This window comes from Macrobrachium nipponense, chromosome 27 (genome assembly GCF_015104395.2).
Source record: "Macrobrachium nipponense isolate FS-2020 chromosome 27, ASM1510439v2, whole genome shotgun sequence".
Taxonomy (NCBI): Eukaryota; Metazoa; Arthropoda; class Malacostraca; order Decapoda; family Palaemonidae; genus Macrobrachium; species Macrobrachium nipponense.
Window position 1 is genome coordinate 22326666 of NC_087216.1, and position 25463 is coordinate 22352128.

General features: G+C 36.2%; 1 protein-coding gene and 1 long non-coding RNA gene across 7 annotated transcripts in view; one reads left to right on the plus strand and one right to left on the minus strand.

The window, feature by feature from the left end:
- The window catches only part of LOC135200900 (uncharacterized), a 486387-nt gene that overhangs the window by 243936 nt on the left and 216988 nt on the right, over positions 1-25463 (minus strand). The gene's annotated exons all lie outside the window — the stretch shown is intronic.
- Positions 1-25463, plus strand: part of LOC135200898 (glutamate-gated chloride channel-like) — a 292745-nt gene that overhangs the window by 186811 nt on the left and 80471 nt on the right. For all 6 annotated transcript variants that reach the window (XM_064229646.1, XM_064229648.1, XM_064229650.1 and 3 more), the window contains exon 3: positions 2600-2719. In XM_064229646.1, the coding sequence (XP_064085716.1) occupies positions 2601-2719 (119 nt within the window). In that variant the 5' untranslated portion in view covers position 2600. The remainder of the gene's footprint in view (positions 1-2599; positions 2720-25463) is intronic.

The window sequence follows — 25463 nt, forward strand, 5'->3', positions numbered from 1 at the left end:
CATGGATCAGATGATGGTGGTACAGATCAATTTACGTAATTTTACAATGTCTCCCCCAGAGAAATTAAGACGCTATAATATCTCTTTAATACCCAGATATCATCTTATTCAACATAATTACACAACACGAGATTAGTGAGTAAATTAATGTTCCTTCTCTTTCCCGTTTCTGATCTCTAAAGTTGTGTTTATACCCAGCCAAGTGCTTAGATTTGTAGGAATAAAATACAATAGAAATAAAGGAAGTCAAGATAAGTACACACACACATAATATATATATATATATATATATATATATATATATATATATAGAGAGAGAGAGAGAGAGAGAGAGAGAGAGAGAGAGAGAGAGAGAGAGAGAGAGAGAGAGAGAGAGAGAAAGTATTGGAAGATTACTTCACACTGCAGCACGAAACATAACCCTGATTTAAGGTCTGTTGTTTTTTTCCAAAACCAAAGTTATGAGAATAAATGCCCGAGAAAAAACATAAATAAAACACAGATATGGAAACTTCGAAAGAAAAACTCTCTAACAGAACTGCTAGCGCCAAAGTAAACTGATGGAAGGAGGAGTTTTGTTTAAAAAAAATTAAAAATAAAAAAGCAAAAGCAAAAAGAGACATGGCAGCAATTTCATGGGGCACAAGGAAACGTAACCCTGATCTAACGTCTCCCTTCAACCAGCAAACTAAAGCGACGCGACGCCAGCTCGCCGCCCGGAAAATATTATGTATGTAAATTTTCGCTTTCTTTTTTTTTCAGGAACCGAGCGGGATGAATTTCTTTAAATCACTTCGGCTCGGAACGACGCTGTACTCAGAAAAACCAGTGAATAAAAAAAATGCTCTTTCTTTTGTGAATGTGTGTGTGTGTGTGTGTGTGTGTGTGTGTGTGTGCGCGTGTGCTTTTATTCTATGAAGTGCCTGCTTGTGGTGAAGAGTAGTTTGGAATTTGTTTTTTTCTTATTGAGGACAGTAAGTGAGCGATAGTGGGCGAGGAAAGTTGCCAATAAGGAAAACATTATTTATAAATCAAAAAGACCACAAAGATCTTCGCATGAATTTCTGCTATGAAATGATTCGGGTGCATCTACAGTTTATATGTCCATTCACCGAACCTGCTTGGCCCCCCGCCCCTCAAAAATAAAATATATATATAAAAACAATACTTTCTATTAAATAAAATGGCAGCATCAGTCAGATTGAGTTTATACCGAGTCTTCTGAATTCTACATACAATTCTGTCTTCTTGGGTGCTCATGGCAGACAGAAATTACCAATTTATATATTATTGCTTAAAATTGCGGAACAGAGACTGGAGATTTTAGTGTTCATATACCACAGAAAGTAAGTGCAATACGGATAGATTGCGTACACATCAACTGAGGATCCCCTACGTATATAAACTGCGCGGGTGAACTCGATATCTTTACTTTCGACCCACCAGTCTTGAAAATAGCTGGGCTGAGCGTTGACATCAAACGGCACACCCCAGGGAGAAATCTAACTTGAAAATCATCTTTTAAAGCACCGATTGAATACCTCGCGGCCTGAAAACTCTACGGATATCTCGCTCTACGTTTCACTTACTTCCTGATAAACAGACTAAAATGACTGAACCTCCAGCCTCGGCGCCAAAACTCTCATCCATTTTATGACAATTGGCCACCTTTTGTCTAACGTCAACCATCAGCACTGAAGGAAAAAGACCTTTAGGTAGATTTCAGAACACTTAATTTATACACAAGTCAATTCGAGTATGCTGACATTTTATCTAACAGAACATGTTTGAGAGCGAGTCTACTTCCTTTTTAATAATAATAATAATAATAATAATAATATTAAATTAATCATATGATGAGCGATTAATTTGCACGATTTAGCCATCCTTTTTAACAGGACAAGATAAAGAGAGGGTCTACTTCTAATATAATAATAATAATAACAACAGTGAAACCTGAGTAATTCAAATTCACTCTTGGATGTTTTCCTATTCAACGCAGGCAAAGTTATAATGATTTTTATTTTTTTGTGGCCGTTGTGACTGGTTTCGAAATTCGCCACCAGTGACTTTGCTTCTCTGAATTCTTCCCTTTGTTTTCTAACCGTGTAAGGTTTTTATATTGGAAATTCTGAGATCATGATTCACAGTTTCACTCAGTACCAATATATAAATTTCATGTATTATTTTAATAATCCCAGGAAACTCTCAAGAGTAAGTTTAGCCGGCCAAACCAAATGATATTTGCGCCACTAAAACATTCGGAGGAAGATTTCAACCTATATATGAAAACATGGACGTCCCTTGAGAATACGAGCAAGCTTTTGCCATGAAAACATCAATTTAAGTTCTTACTCAATACGTGAAAAACCACTTGAGTTTCTTATTCACATACCAACTGTTCCTTGAAAATCTTAAAGACAAAGAGGTGTTGGTGACATTAAACTATCCTATACCTTAAAAATACTCACACACGCATATATATAGATATATATATATATATATATTATATATATATATATATATATATATATATATATATATATATGGCATAAGTGGATCAAAAACTCAATTCATCTTTTCATTCTTTTTTCCGCAGGATGGGCGGTGACCTTAGCAGCGCGGGCGGTGCCATCGCTACCTGGAGGAGCGGGGCGACGGGCTCCATGGGCGTCTGGAGAATCCTGCTGATCGTGGCGACGATCCTCTCACTCTTCTGGTAATTATCACCCCACTTCTCTCACTTCTCATTTCCTTTCCTCCCCTTTTATCTTTCCTGGAACCCCGTTCCTCCCCTCACTTCATCCAACCGCCCCCCTCCCTCTCCATTACTTCTCATGACGTCATTATTCGCATTCCCTCACGCATCACTACAATATTTTGTTCAGCGAGAAGTTTGACACTTCTTCCCTATAGTTATTGTTTTTATAATTCATTTTGTATTTTTATAGAAAATTATTCCCTCTTATTACTTGCCATAATCATCTATTTCTTTTAAACTTTTTTCTTTATAAGTTATCCAAATGACCATATCATTATCCTTACAGTTCCGATGTCTCCTTATGACCCATCAATTCTGAACCACTGCCGGTGCCTGTTTTCTACTAAAAAAAATAGGAAATGATTAATCTTAAACTATATAAAAAAAACCATCGTGAATATTTGTTTGCAATCCATCTACCTAATATGTGGATAGTCTTCTTTAATCATTATTATTGTTGTTATTATTATTATTATTATTATTATTATTATTATTATTATTATTATTATTATTATTATTATTATTATTATTATAATTATCCAACATCTTGAATATATCACAATTCTCTTATTCGTTATTTCATTCTTCATTTCCTCTCAGGCACCGAGTTCTTTGAAACCTAAAATTATCCGAGTACCTCTGTTCCTAAATCCTCAAGCCGTTTCAGCCCTCCTATATATAATGATTATATTAATAATGACCTCAAATATTCATTTTTATCCATTTCTTCCATTCACGAGACATTTCCTTCCAAATGCTTTATCTCCGTCATTACATGTTTTGAATATTCATTGATGCTAATCCTGTTTTGCCATAGGGAACTAATTACCACATTATCCTCATCCATATTTTTTAGACTTTATACCTTTAACCCACTTTCATTAAAGAGTGAATTATAACCTTGCAGGACAATTTGTTCAAAGCAGCTGAGTTGTCTTTAATTCTTTAAAAACCAGACAGGGTGTGATCTGACTATCAGGAGGAGGTTGTTGGAACTGCCAAATTTCGATTAGCAATCATTCTGTCCCTTCACTTAATCCAGGTTGAACACCGACTGAGTTTTTTAAAAACAAAAGTGCACGAGTGGTACAAAATTATGCAGATTAATTTTACCAATTTACATTAAATTATATTTTTCCATTTGCAGTCTACGTGTGTTCAGGAACTGGTTATCTCATAAACTAACGATTGGGAAAACAAAAACATTAATTGGCATAAGTGTAATTCGCAAGATTTATTTACCCTGACTTTCTTAATTCGTGTCCCTTGCAATTTTAGTCAGAATCTGCAAAAAATAATTGTTGAGTTCCTTTAAAAGCTTTTGTGAGTATTAACTTCCTTGTGTTTGTTTTTGTTTCTAAAAAATCTATTATTCTTTTGTTTTTTACTGGCATGTTGTATTGCTACGACATAACTCTTAGGCTTTTGTTAAACTAGCGAACCTCCACCTTTGTTTGCTCACTTTTAATCGAATAGGCCTTTTTTTATATATGATTTCCTCTGTCACTTCCTTGATCCTAAAAGACTCTCATATGGTCTTCAATATTCACCCTTGGATAGTAGAGATGATATCACAGAACCACACTATGAAAAGATAGTTTTTCACTGATGATAATATTAGTTATAGAATCTTTACTTTAGTTGGCATTAGTATGTCATCATTTTCCATAAATATTTTCCATAATCATTTGCACCTCAGCCCAACGGGGCGATGTTGCCGTTTTCTCTCAGGAAAAAACAAATGAAACCATTTCCTAATATTTTGTTGTCTAATATATCAATGTCTCCATTTGTAAACATGACTAACCAGTTATCATTTCCTTCACTTATAATTAAGTCTGTTTTCATTTTTCTTGCCGTCATTTAGAAAATGACGTATTTCTAGTTAGCGTCCGTGCAATAATGAAATAAAAAAATTGCTTTATGCTTGATTATTAAGTATCCTTTTTTTAATATTCATATATCACCAATTAAACTTTCCAGCTGACATTGTCATACATTAGTTTAGTGAACATCCATCATCATAATCTCTGCTATGCCTTGCTGTATAATCTGTCAAAAAATCTCAAGTAGTTTAATTTAAAAGAAATATGATCACGTTTTTTCTTTCTAATTCACACTCTTTCTCCATTAAACAGATAAAGCTATATATATATTTATTCAGCCCTCCCCCAATACGTACTACACCGAGACACGAAACCACTCCACCAGCTCACGAGATGAAACCGCGATTATCGCCGACACAACCTGAACAGCTCAAGATTATTCACAGTACATACATAATTATTCACTAGAATTATTCACTAGATTTCTCCCCCATTTCAAACCCCAGCAGCAGTGTGTCGCCCCCCTGAGTGAAAAAAATCCATTTATCACTGTATCAGCTTCACCTTCACTTGTAAAATCATTTACTATATACTTTATTTTAAATGTCACTCTCTTCCGACACCTTTTCACCTCTTCATATAAAATGAAAACTTTCTGTGTCAAGGAAATGGATGTGAGGAAGTTTAGAGACATCTGATAGATAAATTCCATCGGTTTTTTTTTATATATGAAAAGAAAGGACGACATTATTAAGTTAACATGCAGTTACATCCAGAGAGTGTGTACATTACATACTTACATACATATCAATACACATTCATGTTTCCGTGTAGTTTTGCGATACATATATATATATATATATATATATATATATATATATATATTATATATATATATATAATTGCTCACAAAACTCACGTGCTTTTATAATCTTTGTCTATATGTGTGTATATAAAATTGATATGCATACACATTATATATACATACAATATGTATATATATATATATATATATATATATATATATATATATATATATATATATGAATATATGTGTATAATGTATATAATGAAGCAACGTGCCCATAAAAATCACAGAAGAAAGGCAGAGTTACGGAAAACATAATGACTGTTTATAAGGTCAATTATAAAGCCAACCCATTCCATAAAACAGGGTACATCGTACCCTTGTAAATATATCCTATGACGGTCTATGTACTAGATCAAGTGCTTCTCTACCTCTAAAAATACTTTTTAATATCTCTTCTTAATTAAGGCAGCCTGAAGCATCTGACTTATGAATAGATAGAAGAATATTAATGAAACATAATCCTGTCTTTACCATCTACGTTTGTTCTGGGATTACTTCCATAATCAAAAAGTGTCTGAATTCAATTCCAATGTCCATGTTTTGCCGATTACAAATGTCACTGAGAGAAGCTTTCATCATTAAAGGTTTTTATCAAGCTGATGAATATGAATTGTCTCTGAACATATGGTTTTCAGACAGCTAAAAGTAAAGGGATTACTTCCTCTTGCGGTTCACTAATCCCTGGGTGCCATACAAATGTGGGATTTCGATTCTGCTGCTGTATGATTCTTTTGTTTCGTCGTTGGGGTGCGAAAGAGCTTTCCTTTTTTTTTTCTTATTTTAAATAAACAACTTTTTTAATATCTGAAAAAATATTCTCGGTGCATCATGACTTTACTGCAATACTTTTTTAATAATTGTGAACACATTACGTCTTCATCTGATTCATTTGTTACGGCGTCTGGTCATAAACACTAACGGTAGACTCTAATTCAATTCTGAGTCCAACATCGCTGTAGAGATTGAAGATCCATTAATTAATAACCTTGAACTTTAATAGAAAAATAAAAAGGGAATTCAAATGATGAACTACATGAAGGGCGACAGAAGACCCTTTCAACCCGAACACTGGCTGGGAATGTAAGTTAATAAAAAAACAACATTCAACGCAAACTTTACCTAACTGTTATTAATAAAAAAAAATTTATTCATAGCTAAGTCAAAACAACAAGAAATCTGTAGGTGCTCAGGGGTGAAAGGAAATTAATGTTCTCTCGAGTCAGTCACTTTCCTTCTTCATCTCTGAAGGAAGATATTCATCTTCAGATGCTTAATTCCCTCTTTAGGAGAGACGGGTACTACGCATGTATATATGTATCTGCATATGTATATGAATGCAATATATATATATATATATATATATATATATATATATATATATATATATATATATATATATATATATATATACTAGAAATCAAGCCACTATAAACAAATAACACTTGTAACAACTCTCCCAGACGCCTCAGAATAATAGACTACCTTCAGATGACGCCACAAAACAGGGAGAGATTCCTTATTAATGTAGAGACCGAGCACCAGTTAATCATCCTAACTATGAACAGTACAGACTCAAGACAGTCCCTTACCAACCCTCTTCAGCACACCTTTCGTTCGTGTCTTTTGCAAGTTGACTAAGATGCACCACATTTCGCTCCGTGGACCGGTATCGAATCGAATCTCAGAGACTCGAGGCTGTCCTAATTAGGAAGAGAAATTTCGAAGACGACGACGACTCTACTATGATCTGTGGGTTTGGCTGAGACCTGGCTGACATCATAAACCTTACTTCCCCTTCCTTTCTATAACTCCAGAAAACTTATAAATACAAAGGTTTACTTCTCCCTTTTGTATTATTTATATGGGCATTGCACTTCACACACACACACACACACACACACACACACACACACACACACACGTATTTCATTTGTGGCCCGACGATGTCTGAATAAACAGGAGAAAGCGCTTGGTACTGACCGTCTGTCTATCATTTTCCTGTAGTATTCGCTTATATAATGAGGTCACGTGCATTCACTGAAAGTTTGTAAACACGCGCACACACACACACACACACACACACATATATATATATATATATATATCTATATATATATATATATATATATATATCTATATATATATATTATAATATATATATACAAGTAAGTGTATGATATATTACAATATGCAACATATAGACGAAACACGCGGTGCATACAGTAACACATAGATGCACATACACAAACACACGCACACTCACAAACAAAAACACAGTAACCGACGAAAAAAGGAAACCTTATGCGTATTTTCCCATAGCATTGAATAAGAAAACGCATGCAAACCGCTCCAAATATCTTTTTTTTTATGTAAGAAAAAAATATCTCCGCATCTCAGCACACAAGATGAATGTATGTTCGTTCAATGTTGTACCTTGTGGTTGTAAATGTTGTTGCTGATTGTTGTTGTATTGTTGTTGTTGTGGATGTAGTTAAAATGCTGTAGTTGTGGTCACTGGTACGTTGTTTTTATTTTCAATTATTGATTCGTTGCTTTTTTTCCTTTAATCTCTAAAAATATATTTTGTTTTAAGCTTATTTTATGTTTTTTTTTATTCTGTTGTTGTTGCTCCATAATGCATTTAAGTTGTTTCTCTCCCACCCGCCCTCCACCAAGTCTAACGGTATTGCCTTTGTTTCGCCACTTCCAGTTTGCTGTTGTTGTTATTATTAATATTGTTGCTGTTGTTGGTGTTATTATAATTGCTGTTCCTGCTACTAAACCATCATGTCTATGTTGTCGTGTTGATGTTGTAAAAAAAAATACCGTCCAAACGTTTCTCTCTTCTCTCTCTCTCTCTCTCTCTCTCTCTTTCTCTCTCTGTCTTTCTCGCTCGCTCACTCTTCTCTCTTTCTCTTTGTCTATCTCCCTCTCACTTGCTCTCTCTTTATCGCTTCTCAGATAACGCACGGGATCAAGTGCGCCTGCGAATGAACACATCAGTCATAGGAAAGCAGTATTGCTGACACTCAGGGATATTATTTTGTTCATCGGTATATACAAGCTGACATACACACGTGTATACATAAACAAAAACATACACACACTCACACACAACATATATATATATATATATATATATATATATATATATATATATATATATATATACATATGTATGTAGTATATATATAAAAACATTATATATGTAAACACACACACACACATATATACACATATATATGTGTGTGTGAATGTGTATATGTATATATATATATATATTAATATATGTAGATATATATATGATATATATATATATGATCATATATATATATATATATTATATATATATATTTACAAACACACTCCGATGTTATGCTACTCACAAGCATACAAGCATACGTAACATATGGCAAAATTGTATGTTTAGTTGAATACATAATATCATCCCATGTCATACCATCAACAAAATCAAGTGTTTATTTTCAAACAGTAGTAATGATCATTCTTTCATTCGCTCCTCCATCCAATTTTTTAAAAATTAAACAAAAAAAATTTTCAACGAAAGAACTATTTTTTTTTTTAGAAAAAATATATCAATCGAAAGCCGCAGAAGAAATCCTAAATTAAATTAAAAAAGAAAACAAGTACATAAAAAAGTCAAAAAGAAAAAATCTGAAAATTTTTATTTTTTTCAGTCGAATTTTCGGGTTTGTAAATTCCAATCTATCGTTTAAAACGAGGAAAAATAACTTTCTTTCCATTCCTCTACCCTGTCGTATCTTCTCTCTGTTCTTTGATTAAAATGGCAATAAAAGTACAATTAAATCAGTCCAATGTGAAAAAATCCAATTCACACAAAACTGAACCATTTTTCCGGACCGGTCTTCTTTGCAAATTCCAGCAAGATATCGGATCGGATTCGCACCCTATTTCTTTAGAATCCTCTTTCCATTCTACAATAACAAACAAGAAAAAAATATATGCGACTACACAACAGGTATGAAAAAAAAACACTTAATGAAAAAGGAAATTACCCTCCAATTGAATTTTCCTATTCACAAGACCCCTCTCTGTGATATTGGATCAGATTCAAATCTTTTAAAGTATAAGAGAGTCTTCCTAAACGTAAAGCCTCCCCAGTCCTTCGTCCCTTTAACCCCCTCCCCTCTCCAACAGCAAATGCACTTCCCGCCTCCTCCAAGCATCTTCTTTCCTGTTCTTTAATAACTATGGCACAACAACAACAACAAATTTCAATTACTGGAAATGGAGAGAGAAAACATTTACGAAACCGTCTTGTTATCTGCTCTGCTATGTTTAAGGGACACTTTCTCTCGTGATTCTACCTCTTTGGGAGATATTTTTAACCTTTTTTACACATGCGTGTCTTTTGGAGGTATATATTCTCTCTCTCTCTCTCTCTCTCTCTCTCTCTCTCTCTCTCTCTCTCTCTCTCTCTCTCTCCAGTAACTTCTTTTCTTAATTTTCTATTTTGGGAAATAGAAGGCTAAAGATAAACAACACAGTTCCGAGGAACTTATTTCTTTGTTACTTCTTCAGAATCGTAGTTTAAAATAGGATTGCCTCACCAACGTAAATTTTATTCTCAAATTGCATATTTATTTATATATGAAAGCTGGTGTTGGTCATTCTCTCTCTCTCTCTCTCTCTCCTCTCTCTCTCTCTCTCTCTCTCTCTCTCTCTCTCTCTGATCGACCTTTCATTTTTCATTCTCCTTTTATATATAACCATTAGGAAATTTTGTTTGCTTTCTCTTTGACACAGAATGAAATTTAATAAAAAATCCATTTTCAATTTCCCTTATTCTGGAAATAGGCAGCTCGTTTCATCGAATAATTTTATGAATGAAGAACTCGTAATGTAGAGATACATATGGTTCACAAAGCATTCCCTTAATCGACACTTATTTCTAGATAATAAAAAAAGATTATTTTCTCTTGCTTTACGATTTGTTCCAAAATGGCGCCCAGATATTTGAATTACTGTGAACATTAAGATTAAAATTAGATATCCTAATTAACAAAGGACATGAAAACGCCGTACTGCAGATGATAAAGATCCTGCATCCTCCTTGCGTAATTACTGAAATTTACAGCTGGAGGAGATTTGGAAAGAACTGTTAATTATGGCATATTGAGTCAGTTACATTTGCATCCATACTGGGAAAATAGGGAGCGAATGCGCTTGAATGTAGACCGTACAACAAATCTCAACTAATAGGGAGTGTACAACATTATGCTGGATGTAGTATATTTACTAATATCTCGACATTTTTCTCCTGTTCTTGGAAATGTGGATAAAATATTTGTGACATCAAAGGTTCAAATGAAAAGCAGCATAACAGCATAGGCAAGCAGCATGTGATTCCAGATCTGCTTCGACAGAAGCCATAGTAAATTCTTTCTGTAGCTGGTTTATCTTCCCACTAGAAGTGGGTCCACCCAAATGGGGACTGGATGGCCCATGGCAACTACAAATTACTATACATTTTGCTATGAGGCGCAAATTAAATGTCTCTGATTTACGGTCGTTGGTTCGGGAGGGGTGCAAAAGCAACCATATATGCACTGGACAATCATAGAATAACTCTGAACTTTAAGAAGCATGAAGAAGGAGGGGCAATTTCTTGGTAGTAAAATCTTATATCTATAGCATATCTCAACTACTACGTTATTTTTATAATCATCAATATTGGGGTCCATTTTACAAACCATACGATGTTCGTAGTCGACCACTATCCTACTTTGTATCTGAATACCACTTGTAGTACCCATATGGATATGAATGTACCCTACTGAAGCACCTTCTGCCACCACTACTGTATTATATTTGCTTTTTCCAACTCCCAAACAAGCACCTAGAGTTCCAAACGTGTGAAAACCTCTTGCACTCGTCACTGAGTTCTTGCTGAACGTTTTTAAACATCATTGACGGAAGGTTGTGCCGATGACGTCACACCCTGGGCAAAGCTTTCAGCAAAATCTGTTACTTCCAACAGGGAACACAAAAACTCCCGGTGTTCTGTAGCTTTTATGGTTGTTTGCAAGTGACATCTGATGGTGCACACTATATTTATTGGGTTTTTATCAATATACGAGTACAAATTTTCGTGTCATGGTCACCACGATATATGTCACTTTGGAATAGGAATGTGCTTATAGTTCCGTAGGTATCAGCCTCCATATTCTGTTGAGGTGCTGCTTTGGCTAGTTCCAGAGGTCTTCGTGCTTTGTAACGCAGTCTTGTCATTTTTCTTAGCGGTGTTATAATGCTTATCAAATTAAGCTACTTAAAATTGCTTAGTTTTTTTAACCAATTTCAAAACTTATTTACTTAGAAATACATTCATCTGTTTAATTCTAATTCATCATCAGTTATTTCTAATTTACTGCTCATATGTATAATCCTTCTCTATGCTTCTCTTTCTTTTGTAGCAAATTTATTGAGATTTTGGCTTTTTATGTCTGAATGTTTCGTCACGGTACGCGGTATTAGAGGCAATGATTAAGATCAATAAAAAAAGCAAATTTACTAGATTCACAGATCCAGTTCTAAGGGACGTCACCTTTAAGATGAGATGGCTAGACTTGGAAAAGTTTAATACAATGGCAAAAGCTTCAACGGAAACTCAAAATAACTTGTAAAATTATACAGCAATATTCCTTCTGGAATGAATGAGTGCTGTTTATTATTACTGATATATTTACTGACGTAAGAGCTACCGAGATTCTCCTGACATCCACAGGAGAGATAATCTTCTGAACTTTCTGTAATCCATGGCAACATAGAAAGGCTCCTGAGATTCAGAGAGAGAGAAAAAGAGATAATACTGATGAAGCATACTTGCAAAGAGTAGATGAAACTAGAAATGGACCCGTCTCTCTCTCTCTCTCTCTCTCTCTCTCTCTCTCTCTCTCTCTCTCTCTCTATTCAAAAAAGGGAGAGAGGGCCATATATTTTCAAATACTTTACCCACACGTTTCCCTAATTTACAACTTCGTCCACCCACCAAAGCTCAATCTAACATTAGCAATCGTCTGGTCTCGTCCTCCAACTTCAGAAGTAAGTTGTGAGAAAACTAACGAGAAGAAATTTTAATTCTGAAAGAAAGAAAGAAGCCATTCACAGACGAAGCCTTGACGAGGCGTCTTTGATATTCACGACCACCTCAGCCCCAGCACCACGGGGCTAGACGCCGGCGAGACTTACGTAATCAATCACCATCCACCTCAAAATGGGGACCGAGAGTCATTTCCTACTTGAAGAAAACAGTCAAGGAGACCAAAAGAGAATCTGACCTACTTCATACCACACGGACCTCAATAACACCACTACTCCTCCTCCTCCTCCTCCTCCTCTAAAACCAGGCCCCCTTCCACCAGCCACCTTCGCCCACCTCCTATCACTCAGTTTCCGAACCGGAGAAGGATGGGGGGAGGGATGGCCATGGGGATGGGGTTGATGAGGGACGGGTAGGGGCCGGCCTTTCCTTACCAACCCCAGTCAACCCGGCAGGAGTGCTCGAGTTGAGAAAGCAGCCCAAAAATAAAGGTTCTCCACCAAGAGAGAGAGAGGAGAGAGAGAGAGAGAGAGAAGAGAGGAGTACACCTTTTTTTTTTTTTTTTTTTTTTTTTTTTTTTTTTTTTTTTTTGTTTTTTTTTTTTTTTTTGGGTTTTTTTTTTTTTTTTTTTTTTTTTTTTAGGAGAAATTTTAAATTTTCTCCTTTAGTTGCAATACCATTCCATATAAAGTTTAATATTCTCCCACCGTGCGTTTTTGTTCCGCTTTGCCGAGACCTCTCTCTCTCTCTCTCTCTCTCTCTCTCTCTCTCTCTCTCTCTCTCTCTCTCTCTCTCTAACTCTGATTCCCTTTCACAGACATTTGCTATCTTATCTAAAGGTTTATCGTTAGTGGTTTCCCCGCCGTTAATTCTGAGAATCATTCCCATTCTCTCTCATCTCTCTGCTCTCCGTCCGTCAATTCTCCTCCTCCTCGCTCTCTCTCTCTGCATCCCAACCATCCAAGATTGGAAGATTGCAAAAATGATACCGGAAGATGTACTAGCAACTCTCTGGTAGACATTAGAGGTGCCTCACACTGAGGTACCTGGGGCAACCCGAACAAGATTTAAGGTCTGTAAGGTCTCTCTCAAGAATATTTTTATCTCCTTTAAAGGATTACTTTCCTCGTCGTTAAGTTTGAGGATGATTCAAAATTCTCTCTCTCTCTCTCTCTCTCTCTCTCTCTCTCTCTCTCTCTCTCCTTTCTAAAGGAGTAGTACTTCGCCGTTAATTTTGTGGATTATTCGGCGTTCTCTCTCTCTCTCTCTCTCTCTCGTCTCTCTCTCTCTCTCTCTCTCATACACACAAATAACGGAAAAAATTTTGATATAGTCAACGAAAGTCCCGCATTGTTTTTAATACTTCCCCGTGTGCCTGGCTCACTGTAGGCAGTGCTCAGGGTTTGTTGCAGTGCCTCTTCAGCTCCCAACTGTAATTCGTTTTACTTCCATTCCTTCAAAATCTTTAACTTTACTTTGTTAATTATTCATCTTCCACTGAAAAACAAACAGTTATGGCCAACCCTTAAAGGATCAAAATGATTCAGTGATTTAGTTATCCTGTGCAGAATAATAGCATTTATTCGGGGTTGCGCGCGCATACGTAAGACAAGAGAGAGAGAGAGAGAGAGAGAGAGAGAGAGAGAGAGAGAGAGAGAGAGTCGTAGAAGCCGTACAGAATTCGAAAGAGCTTTAGTGTAACTTATTCTAAATTACTCCTAAGTAATTAGCTGTCGATATACAAATATGAGTCAGACTTGATATAATACGAAAATAGATATTTATTACGAATAAATACATAAGAAACAGTCAGTTGATATAAATGATAAACAGCTGTTACGAATAAACACACATAAAATATTCAATTGATATAAATGATAAATATAGATATTAAACAGATGCATAAGAAAATTCATAATAGTAAGAATAAGCTCAATTCAATTTCGGAGAATATCAAGACGACGAAGTCGGTCTGAAATTCATGATAAAGACCACCCAATTACACCATTACATTACGAGATAATGTCTTCATTAGAGAGAGAGAGAGAGAGAGACAGAGAGAGAGAGACAGAGAGAGAGAGAGAGGAGAGAGAGATAGAGATGTCGCATAAACACTGAACAACGATTTTGAATAACGATTCTCAAAAAAAAAAAAAAAAAAAGTCGAAAAGAAACTCATTACTGCCGCTTGTTTATTTCTTCATTAAGGAGGTCGTAAACACCGTTATTTGAGGCCGAAAAACAACGGGGCATAAATAATGTTTATTTAGCCTTTTCCCGACGTTAATGAGAGAGATAATAACGCGTGATTAACTTTTGCTCGCTGTCTGGGAGCTAGAATAATTCTGAAACGTTGTGGGAATATAGAGAAAGGTAGGGAATTCTAGCGGCTTTATTTGATTTTATCATCGAAACGAGGCAAGGACGCAAAATACGTCGATAAACTTATATTCACTACTTTTTAATAATTCATATACTAAAAATTACTCGCCTGTAATTGATTTCTTTATATTTTCTGAAAATTCATTTTCTCTGTCGCTGTCACACTCTCTCCCTCTCTCAGCAGATGCATTGCACAATTTTCAACTTGAATCTCTCTCTCTCTCTCTCTTCTCTCAATCCTCTCGGTCAGTTCTCTCCATCTATTCTCTCTCCACTCTCTCTCTCTCTCTCTCATAAGTGTCTGGAAGGTTTTATCTCCCCAAGGTTAACTATGAGAAGAAAGGCGAAGAAGATAGGGTATCTTGCAATGAAAAATTTATAAGATTAAACATAACAGTCTGCAAACACTGTTGAAGAGACAGAGTCAGACTTCCTCTTAAGAGGAGAAGTGTTCGTAATAAAGGGAACTAAGAAGAATGTAGGGAGCACAAGTTCTAATACAAGATTATATGAGAGGGCGATCAAAGTAATTTTGTTTTCATTTTGTGACTTGAATTTATCGATTTTGTTCCGGGGTGATTCTGACCGCAAATATTGGCAGTCGATATCATTACAGTTCACCACCAACCTTAGGTTACAATTCAAAACCGTCGACCAATGAGAAGCAAGATCGAAGCTTTAGATGTTGTGTCTGCTATGGAAATTCACAGTCGGCTCCAAAGCGATCCTACTACAGTTTATGTTGGAACGCGAAACCTGGCTCTCTCATCACGAGAGCTCTGAGAAGTAGCAGATGTGTGCAGTTAAAAAAAAAAAAAAAAAAAAACTCGAGGGCGTCCTTACAAGTGATATCTATGGAATAAGCCAAGAGCGGTAACTCTCCTGGGAAGATTACCTGATCGAGGAACCAAGCGAGATTGTGCCACCTGAAGAGCTAAAGAGTGCCCTTCGGAAAATGAAAAATGGAAAAGCCCTGGAGCCATCAGGAATAACAATCAGCTACTAGAAGCAGATGGAGAACAAGTCACTGGCGAGATGCCAGAAAGTAAAAAATAAATAAATAAATAAATAAATAAATATATTTTTTTTTAATCTGATGAAGGAGAGACACCCAGGAAGTGGGAGGCTATAACAGCAATGGATTAGAAGTCTGTAGGGCGTACAGTAACCGTGGTAAAAATGAGTCAGAATAATACTGCTTCAACATATGAAAACATAGAAAAGAATGCTGCAGGAAAGGCTGAGGAAAAGGTATTTTCCCTACATATATCAACATGAGCCTCAACATATTATGAAAACATAGGGAAGAATGCTGCATGAAACGCTGAGGAAAAGGTATTTTCCCTACATATATCAACATGAGCTTCAACATATTATGAAAACATAGGAAAGGATGCTGCAGGAAAGGGTGAGGAAAAGGTACTTTTGCAACATATATCAACAAGAGAGGCATTCTTCATCAGGCGAAGAACAGCAGGAAAGTCTGAGAAAAAGGCTGTGTTATAAATAAATCAACAAAGAAAGGTTGTCTTTACAGAGGAAGAGGCCGACTTCATCTTTATCAACAGTACGAGTTGTTTCTGACACCAAGAGCTTTTTTTTTCTGAATATTTCTACTCGGTCTTATATTCGCATATATTTCCTCTATCAAGTGACAGCCACACACCTAAAGGAGGCGACAGACATACGGCTATGGGACAAGAAACAAGAAAATATCCCATCGGAAGCCAAAGCCGAAGTCAGTATTGCGTTATATTTCCACGAAATTTGAATATCTTTCGAAGACGAGAATTCGACATGGTTAAATCTCTCTCTCTCTTTTTATTATTACGTAATGGAGCATTCTTAGAATTCCTGGTAAAAAAATAATCAAAATATTTCTTCAAGTAACTTTTCTCTCGTGCTCTCTGGCTCGATGACCATAGAGATTACGACGGGAGATTACTGAGGATACTCAACATCATCCATTTTTCTCTCTCTCTCTCTCTCTCTCTCTCTCTCTCTCTCTCTCTCTCTCTCTCTCTCTCTCTCTAATAAGCGACAGTCTTTTGTCCCTTCTAGCCTTTACCAGGTCGTTGTGAATGTCAAAAGCTTTTCTGAGTAAAATTTACTTTACCAAAGAGAAAACAGCATTTAGAATAAAAGTACGATGGCCATCTATATACGTTAGTTTTTTTTTTTTCACTAAATTTAACTGATCGGGCCATCTGTAGGATTTTCCCCAAATTTCGCGGCGATTCTGTAGCCAGGAGCATCATGAACGTCCCAGAATGAAACTCTTGTGATAGAGAGTGAATTTAACAGTAAAACCGCCGCATCTCCTTCGGAGGGAAATTTCCAACCGATTCCAGGAAACCATTCCAGAGCCCCGGTTCCTGAACCGGAAATCGACCTTCTGTCATCAAATGGAGGATCCGTTATTAGTCTTTTTGTCACTCGAGTTGGTTCAGTGGCTCTGTCGTTCGGGAATTCGTTCTTAGAATCCTCCGTAAATTACTAAGACTCATTTTGCCGAATACAAGAAGCGGAGAAAGAGGGGGGCCACTTTTTTTTTATTATTATTTCTTCTTTTCTGGAATGACGCTGAATTCTCCAAGGGTTTCACTTGCTCGCTCGCTCGCCCTGGAGTCGTCCGTTGGCTTTTGGTTCGTCGAGCGTCGGGGAATTAGAAACGGAATTATAAACCGGAAACAGAAATTCATCTGGTTGATTTCTCTTGCGGCAAAAGTGGTTCAGATAACAATACATTAAAATTGAAGAAGAAGAAAAAAAACGGGGTGTATTGTATTACAGGCGAATAATTATGGGAATGAAGACATTCCTCGAAGGCCTTACTTTACAGAAATACACATAAAAACTAAGGATCTAATTCTGATTCATGATTAAACAAAGCTTCAAAGCTTTAAATCACCATCAGTATTGAGAATAAGCAACATCCTATTCATTTGAAAGGAAATAAACTAGTGTAATTAATAACTCATAAACACAAAGGATTCCAGAGTTTCTCTTCTGTAATAGAAACGTTTTCTGTACAGAATAACATAACAAAAACTCCACAATGTTAAGACTTAAAAATACACACACACACAAACTTAATCGAGCGAAGCCACAGTAATGAAGTGATTTGCGGCCTGCAGTTGCACTTCTGGCAAGCTATAGCCCAAATAATTTCTCGGGCTTTCACTCCACCCTCCTCTTTGCACAATAGAATTTGAAAACGAGGCGTGAATATAGGCCTAACAGGAAACCTCGGCGTCTGCCGTTGTTTAGTAGGCCTTCCTCTCGCAGTTGGCTTCTGGTGGGCAAATGAAGAGAACTAATTATTTCCTTTCCTCTCTTAAGGCGATGGATGCTGATGCACCAGCGTATGGCAGTTACCTGTTACCTAGCAGTCAAAACGATGTGCTCAATTGCATAAGTAGTAGCGCTCTTTCTCTCTCTCTCTTTTCTCCTTGTGATAACAAAAAAAACTTCCAAGGGAATGCCAGATAATTTTACAATCTCTCTCTCTCTCTCTCTCTCTCTCTCTCTCTTTTTTTTAGGAGACTGTACGTTTTTCAAACTGGAAAGGTTTCCAAATTACTCACAACCAAAACTGATGCTCTAATAATGAAAAATTCAGGAAGCTCTGAACACTAAGCTAATGCTTTCCTTAAAACAGATTGTGCAATATATTTTTTTTTGACACCAAAGTGATGGAATAACTTGCCACCAATGGCATGGGTCATCTCTTTTATAAAATACAGACATAAAAACTAAAGTTATCCCTTTTTATCAGGATAGGAGTTAATTCACCATTTTGAAAACGTTCTACATCTGAAATAACATTTCTTGTACATCAGGATGCAACAGAGATGCTCACGAGTCAATTTAAATTCACCTGAGCTCTCTGGATAATTAGGTCATTGTACTACAAAGCGTTGTCCTGGTGGTTCAATTCCCCAAGGAGGAGGTTACTGTTAACACCTGTTTCCTCACGATATTGTGTGTTTATCATGTGACTGAAAGAATCGCTACTGCGATTACCGGGTCATCTGAATGAAAGGTATCGTATTTAGCCTAAGGCGGAGACATTCTAAAAATATAACGAAATACGTAAAACACAGACAAGAACGGAAGAGTGAAAAAAGGCTTAAAAATGAGCAATCAAATTAAAAAAGACAATAGCAAAGACAAAAGCCATCAACAGAAAACTTAGAGATACAGAACTTTTTAGTTCAGCATCCCAGTTTTTCTAGACTAAACAAGTAAGATCTTAGAATAAATACGAGGTGGTTTGCCATTTCTTTATTTGCCACCAAAATATTATGGCTTATCCTTGGAAAAAAAAAACTTAAGATACTTCATAGCGGTGGCCAAAAGGGCCACTTGTTCTCAGAAAAGTCTTTCTTATTTTATTCAATTTTGTTTTTAGAATTGGAATCAAACCTCTTTGTTTATTAATATAACAATACCTTTTAATTCAGGCTACGAAGTATATCAATTTCTCGTAAGAACTTAAGCTGTGACAAGGACTAGATTTTAAAGCATCAATAAACAAATCTTGCTAAAACCACGAATGCTATAATGGTTGGATGCAGTGTTGCCAGCGAACGACACAGCGGAAAGCTCTAGTGGCGGATGCAGTGTTGCCAACGAACACTATCCTGGTAGCTGTGTGCTGGCAACAGTAGTTAAAAGCCGCCCATACAACTGGCTTCCTAATGCAGATATAAATTGGTCACACCCATTAACTCTCTGAGAGAAGCAACCACGACGTTGGCTGGGAGCCAAGTTCAAAGAACTTTCTTTGGAGCAGGAGAAGTGACCAACTGAGCATGAAAACCGACTGTTTGTTTCGACGAATGGAACTGAAGTATTAGCAAAAGTTCATTATCATAAAGTGATGAAATCAAGAATCATTTACGAATTTCACCCTTTTTATAGTGTAATTATAAAACGGTTCACGTTCCTCTTCTAGGACCCAGAAGACATTTTGAAGTATCTCTATCATTTGGAATAAAGTTGAGTTAAAATCAGTCACTCAAAACTGACTTAAATTTGCTGCTGAAACATTTATTCAAAAATATTTTGTGCAGAACGACTGCAATGATGAGTAAAATATCTGACACTTCAAAATTAAAAAAGAAATTTAAATCCCATTTACTCACCAACTAAGGAATGATTAGATTCTATACCGTTGCACATGTTAAGCGATAAAATATGATTTTTTAAGCCACGTCCTTAACTTAATTAAGATAATTTGTGGCACAACTACCCATTGTTATTAACAGAATACTTACACAGCATCCTAGAAGGTGAATGAATAAAGTAACATAAAGGAGTAGTCTTTTGCTCGGTACAGAACACAAGAGACGCCAACAGACAAGAAATAAAACTGGCAGAAGTGGCCATGGTGTCATTGTCAATGCCATTTCAACAATTGATGATTTCCAGAGCACCTCAGTCGTCCGTGACACTTTCAGGAAACTTCAAAGATGAGCAAAACTACAAATAATAAACGAGTGGAGAATGATCCAAACAACTAACGTCAGAACTAACAAACACTTGAAAAAGACAGTCTGCTATGCCTCACATCAGATGTGAAGCCATTATATTTGTTGGCATTATTCTCGATGTGTTAAGCCACCTAGTCGTAGAAAATAAGCCTCTAATCCGTATTTCGATTTCTGAATCCGTTCTTGAGAAAAAAAAAAGCAAAAATCAAGCTACTACAATTACACTTTAAATGACGGTATTTAGCATTATCAACTCATCCATACACTATATGACAGCGGTCAAAGAAAGAGCATGATACAAATATAAGTTGATTAGGAAAAGAGAGAAGATGGCGCGGTTGTAAAGGGAGCTAGGGTCACGCCCATTCAAAGCCAAGAAATGGACGGAGATTCACATTATTCCTTTCGGTAAATAGAGCAAGCACATCCAACGCAAGGGAATAAAACAAATAACAAAGACGCCTATACATGTAAGAGCATCTATAATGTGCAGATTGTCAGTCAGTTAGATTGTCAGTCAGTTTTCGGAACTGATATCGCTACTTGACGTAAGTCCTTATCTTACATCTAGTGGTTTCTTGTGCTGCACATTCCCTGCAAGCTGGATTCGAACCGCAAAGATATGACACACACATAATATATATACATGTGCATACGTATATACTTGTATATACATACGTATATACATGTATATACAACATACGCTGCAACAAAAGCTCCTTCAGAAGGAACATGAGCGGTAATGGTATTTAAACTGTCATATGGTACACCTGTCGTATTCAGTCCTTGCTTGGAGAAATATTAAAACGTTTATTCTAAATAAAGCAACGACTGACACAGCATAGTTATTTTTCACATGTGGTCCATTGGCATTTTTTTGCCATCTTCTGAATTCATGTTCCTCGCGTTACCAATAGCCTAGTCTTCGTGCGTACACTCTCTCTCTCTCTCTCTCTCTCTCTCTCTCTCTCTCTCTCTCTCTCTCCTTCTCTCCTCTCCTCTCTCTCTCTCTCTCTCTCTCTCTCTCTCTCTCTCTCTCTCTCTCTCTTCTCTTCATCTGACGGGTATGTGCACCTTCGTCTGTATGTGTTCCAAGACCTGCTTCTTCATGGTGTGGAGGACTTGTTGTATACAAATGGAAACTTGGTCTTCCCAACCTTGCTTTTATCACTGACCCAGTTTTGATTTTCCATTTACACTTAGTTCCGTTATTTGTCTATTTTCGCTTTTCCCTGTGTGTGGACGTCCGCTATGCATGCTTCCTTCCTCTCAGTCCACATTCCGAAAGAGAGCGCCTTTTCTTTGGAATCTGTCCTTTTTATTTATAATTTCCTCACCTTTTTAATTTTTTTTTTATAACATGTTTGTTGTCCTCGACTGAACCTTATACCAAATGACCTTGACAAAAACATCAGAGAAGTAATTATCGTAGTACCGATCTAACTGTTTGAATTATAAAATCAAAATCAACTATTTACAAATTTTATTTCAACTCTCTCTCTCTCTCTCTCTCTCTCTCTCTCTCTCTCTCTCTCTCTCTCTCTCTCTCTCTCTCTCTCTCTCTCTCTCTCTTTTATCAAAACTTATTTAGCTGCAAAATCGGATTAAATCTAAAGATTTATATATTTCATTGACAAGTTTATTGCGAGTCTAAGGTATATGGATAATGTGGTGCGATAAGCGGCTTTAAATTCAAAAAGCTTATAGACGATACACCAAACTTCCCTGACCAGAAAAAGCGACTACTCAAGAAAAAATTAATCGCGGAGTAAGAGAATAATAGTAATAGAAGTGGACGCGTACCACAACAGTTCACGATAGCGTACTTGCATAAATATCAAATAGCTACACAAAGCGGAGCGTGGTAATTAATCCTTCAGACAAGAAACATAACAAAGAGTTACGAGATAAATTAAAGTTAAAATGATCTAAATTTTCAGTTAGGGTCTTCCCACGCAAGTCTGTACCTTCATTATAATATCCTGTCGGTCTCCGCTGAATGAATATTCCTACTTAAAATATACGTTCTGGAAGAAGAACGCACACAGATATACGTGGTATGCGAACTGGAAGCTCACACGCTCCAGCCCGCTGGAATACCCAAACGTCAGGGCGATCCGCTCTTCTCATTAGTCTCCAAATAAAGAGTCATAGCTTCCCAGTCTTTTATAAACTCTTGAGAGGACCTCCAGGAAGGGGGAAAAAATGGAGGCTAAATTGAAGAAAATTCTTCTCTGGGAAATTAGAAGGGAATACGTAACCCTTTGTTGTTAAAATTTCCTGCGCGGTGCCTTTTGAAAAATACTAAAGGGTGTTGTTATCTCCTTGGAGTCCACTATGGATCCCAGAAAGAAAGAGAACCTAAAGTTCCTTAAGATCTTCGAGCAATAATTCAGAAATCCAATTAAAGTTCTCTTCGGGAGAAACGTTGTGTGCGTGTGTGAGAGAGAGAGAGAGAGAGAGAGAGAGAGAGAGAGAGAGAGAGAGAGAGAGAGAGAGAGAGAGAGAAAGAATACTCTTTTGGCGTAATCTAAAGTCCAAAATTTTTTTTATTCAGTTTAATGGGCGTGAGAGAGAGAAAGAGAGACAGCGAGAGAATACTCTTTTGGCTTAATCTAAAGTCTAAATTTTTTTATTCGGTTTAATGGGCGTGTGTGCCAAAAGGACTAGAGAGAGAGAGACCTTAGAAGGAGAAGAAAGATAACACATGAATAATAGAATACAATATTGAATAAAATACGATATTAAACCCGTCAGGTGATGAATCATGCAGTGACAATCGTTGATGACAGCTGAAGGATGGATGCATGATTGATGCCATCTTCTCGTTGGAGCACGTGGAAAACGATTTATTGATTACTTTCACGTTATATATATGTATATATATATATACATATATATATATATATATATATATATATATATATATATATATTATTTATATTTATATTTTAAATGTATCCGAGTACTACAATGAATTAATATTCATGATATATAGACTTGAAAATCATGAATGTATACTAATTTGTCATTATGTCACCATTCCAAGGTATAGAAATTTTATTTCAATCAAAAACTTTATAGGCCTAATGTCTTTCAAGATATAAAAAAAAGAATTCATCGAATAAAAAAAATCACAAATTTGACATCAACTGCCATTAAAGTGTTTCAACGTTATTGACTATAAAATTATTATTATTTTTTTTCGTTTACTTCTCAATAGAAGCAACGAATGGATGGTAGTATTCACCGGCTAGAAAATAGGCCTAACTGAACATTTCGGAGACGACGCAATTCAAGAATAGGCCTATCTCGAAACAGTAAATGAGCGTTGAAGCGAAAGGGGAAAATCTTAAAATTTTCGTTCAATTGTTAAAATTTTTCTTATCTGAAGAGCGAAGGCCTATGGAATTTGTAACCTAATGCCCGATTATAGCCCGGGGTCGAGGATAATGAAAAGCGTGATGGAATGCTTTGAGGGGAAGGAAATAGAGAAGTGTGAAGGGATTTACAAAGCCTGAACGTAGGGGGAATGAAAATCCCTACTTTGGCGTCTAAAATTGACTTGAATTATGACAATGCCGAAGATGGTGATAATGATTTTTATAGCTTAAAAAGCTCTTTATTTCAAATATATATATATATATATATATATATATATATAATATATATATATATATATGTATGTATGTATGTATGTATGTATGTATGTATAGACGTATAATTGATATATAACATACAACAAATCAATGCCAGACCATTTAGAAAGCGTCAATGTACTCGTTAAGAGAGAGAGAGAGAGAGAGAGAGAGAGAGAGAGAGAGAGAGAGAGAGAGAGAGAGAGAGAACTAAGGACAGTCTAATTCCAGAGCGCCTTTCAAAATCAGAGAATAAAAAAACGAGGGGGGGGAGGGGAGTGCCACCGCGCCCGTTTCAATTAGGCTCTCCTGGCACTAAGTGCCATAATACTCCAAAGTGTGACCTCTTTCCCCTACCCTCGGCTTCCCCCTGCCGTCTCCCCCACCCCCCCCCTGACAAAACGACCTTGAGACGCAAAAGGAAGTATTAAGGAAAATAACACAAAGAAAGTTAATTCTCCTACACAGAGCATTGTGGGTATTTGTATATATATATATATATATATATTATATATATATATATATATATATAATTTTTTACTAGCCCCATACTCGTCTATTTATCCTTAAAAGTTTTAAAAAGAACGGGATTATTCCTTTTCATATCGGTGTGATGAATGTTTACTCTTGTTATGAATGATGCTGGTACGCTTTTAATAATAATAATAATAATAATAATAATAATAATAATAATAATAATAATAATAATAATAATAGCGAGGTAGTGATGTTACTAATCGTGACCATAAGGATGAAGCGTGAACTCAGGATTCGAACGGTTAGATCGTAGGATAAAATCATCGTCGTATTGTGATTGTCTTCGTAAACAGATAAGGAATTTGTGACAATATTTTTAATTTTTTTCCGAAACAGACGCAAAATCTTGAGTTATCTTTCGTGTTGCTTTTAAGACCAAATATAAGATTAATATTTGTTTGCGTCATGATCGGACGAGATCGCAGAAAATGTCAGACTAAATAGTGACGGTGAGTCAAGGACCTTGTCTTTACAGTATGGCAGGACCACGCAGGAAGAGAGAGAGAGAGAGAGAGAGAGAGAGAGAGAGAGAGAGAGAGAGAGAGATAACAATGAATAATTAATCCAAATCTTGTTATATGAAACAGAAACAATCACATACCAGAGTAACTTGCAGTAAACATTTAATATTCTGGAGAAAACTCAATGGTGAAACGTCAGCGTGGCTAGTATCATCTGCGTCTCAGCTTAATCTTTAGTCGGGGTTGTTGTTTCTGAACCGATTAGTACCGTTCCCCAACAAACTAAATGGCCCTACCGTCTACTTTAAAGAGTGCTGATTTTTTAATAAAATGCGCCCATGACAAGACTAATAAGATTTAAAAATCAAGATTATTTCGATGGCGACAGATCGTTGAATCTTGATC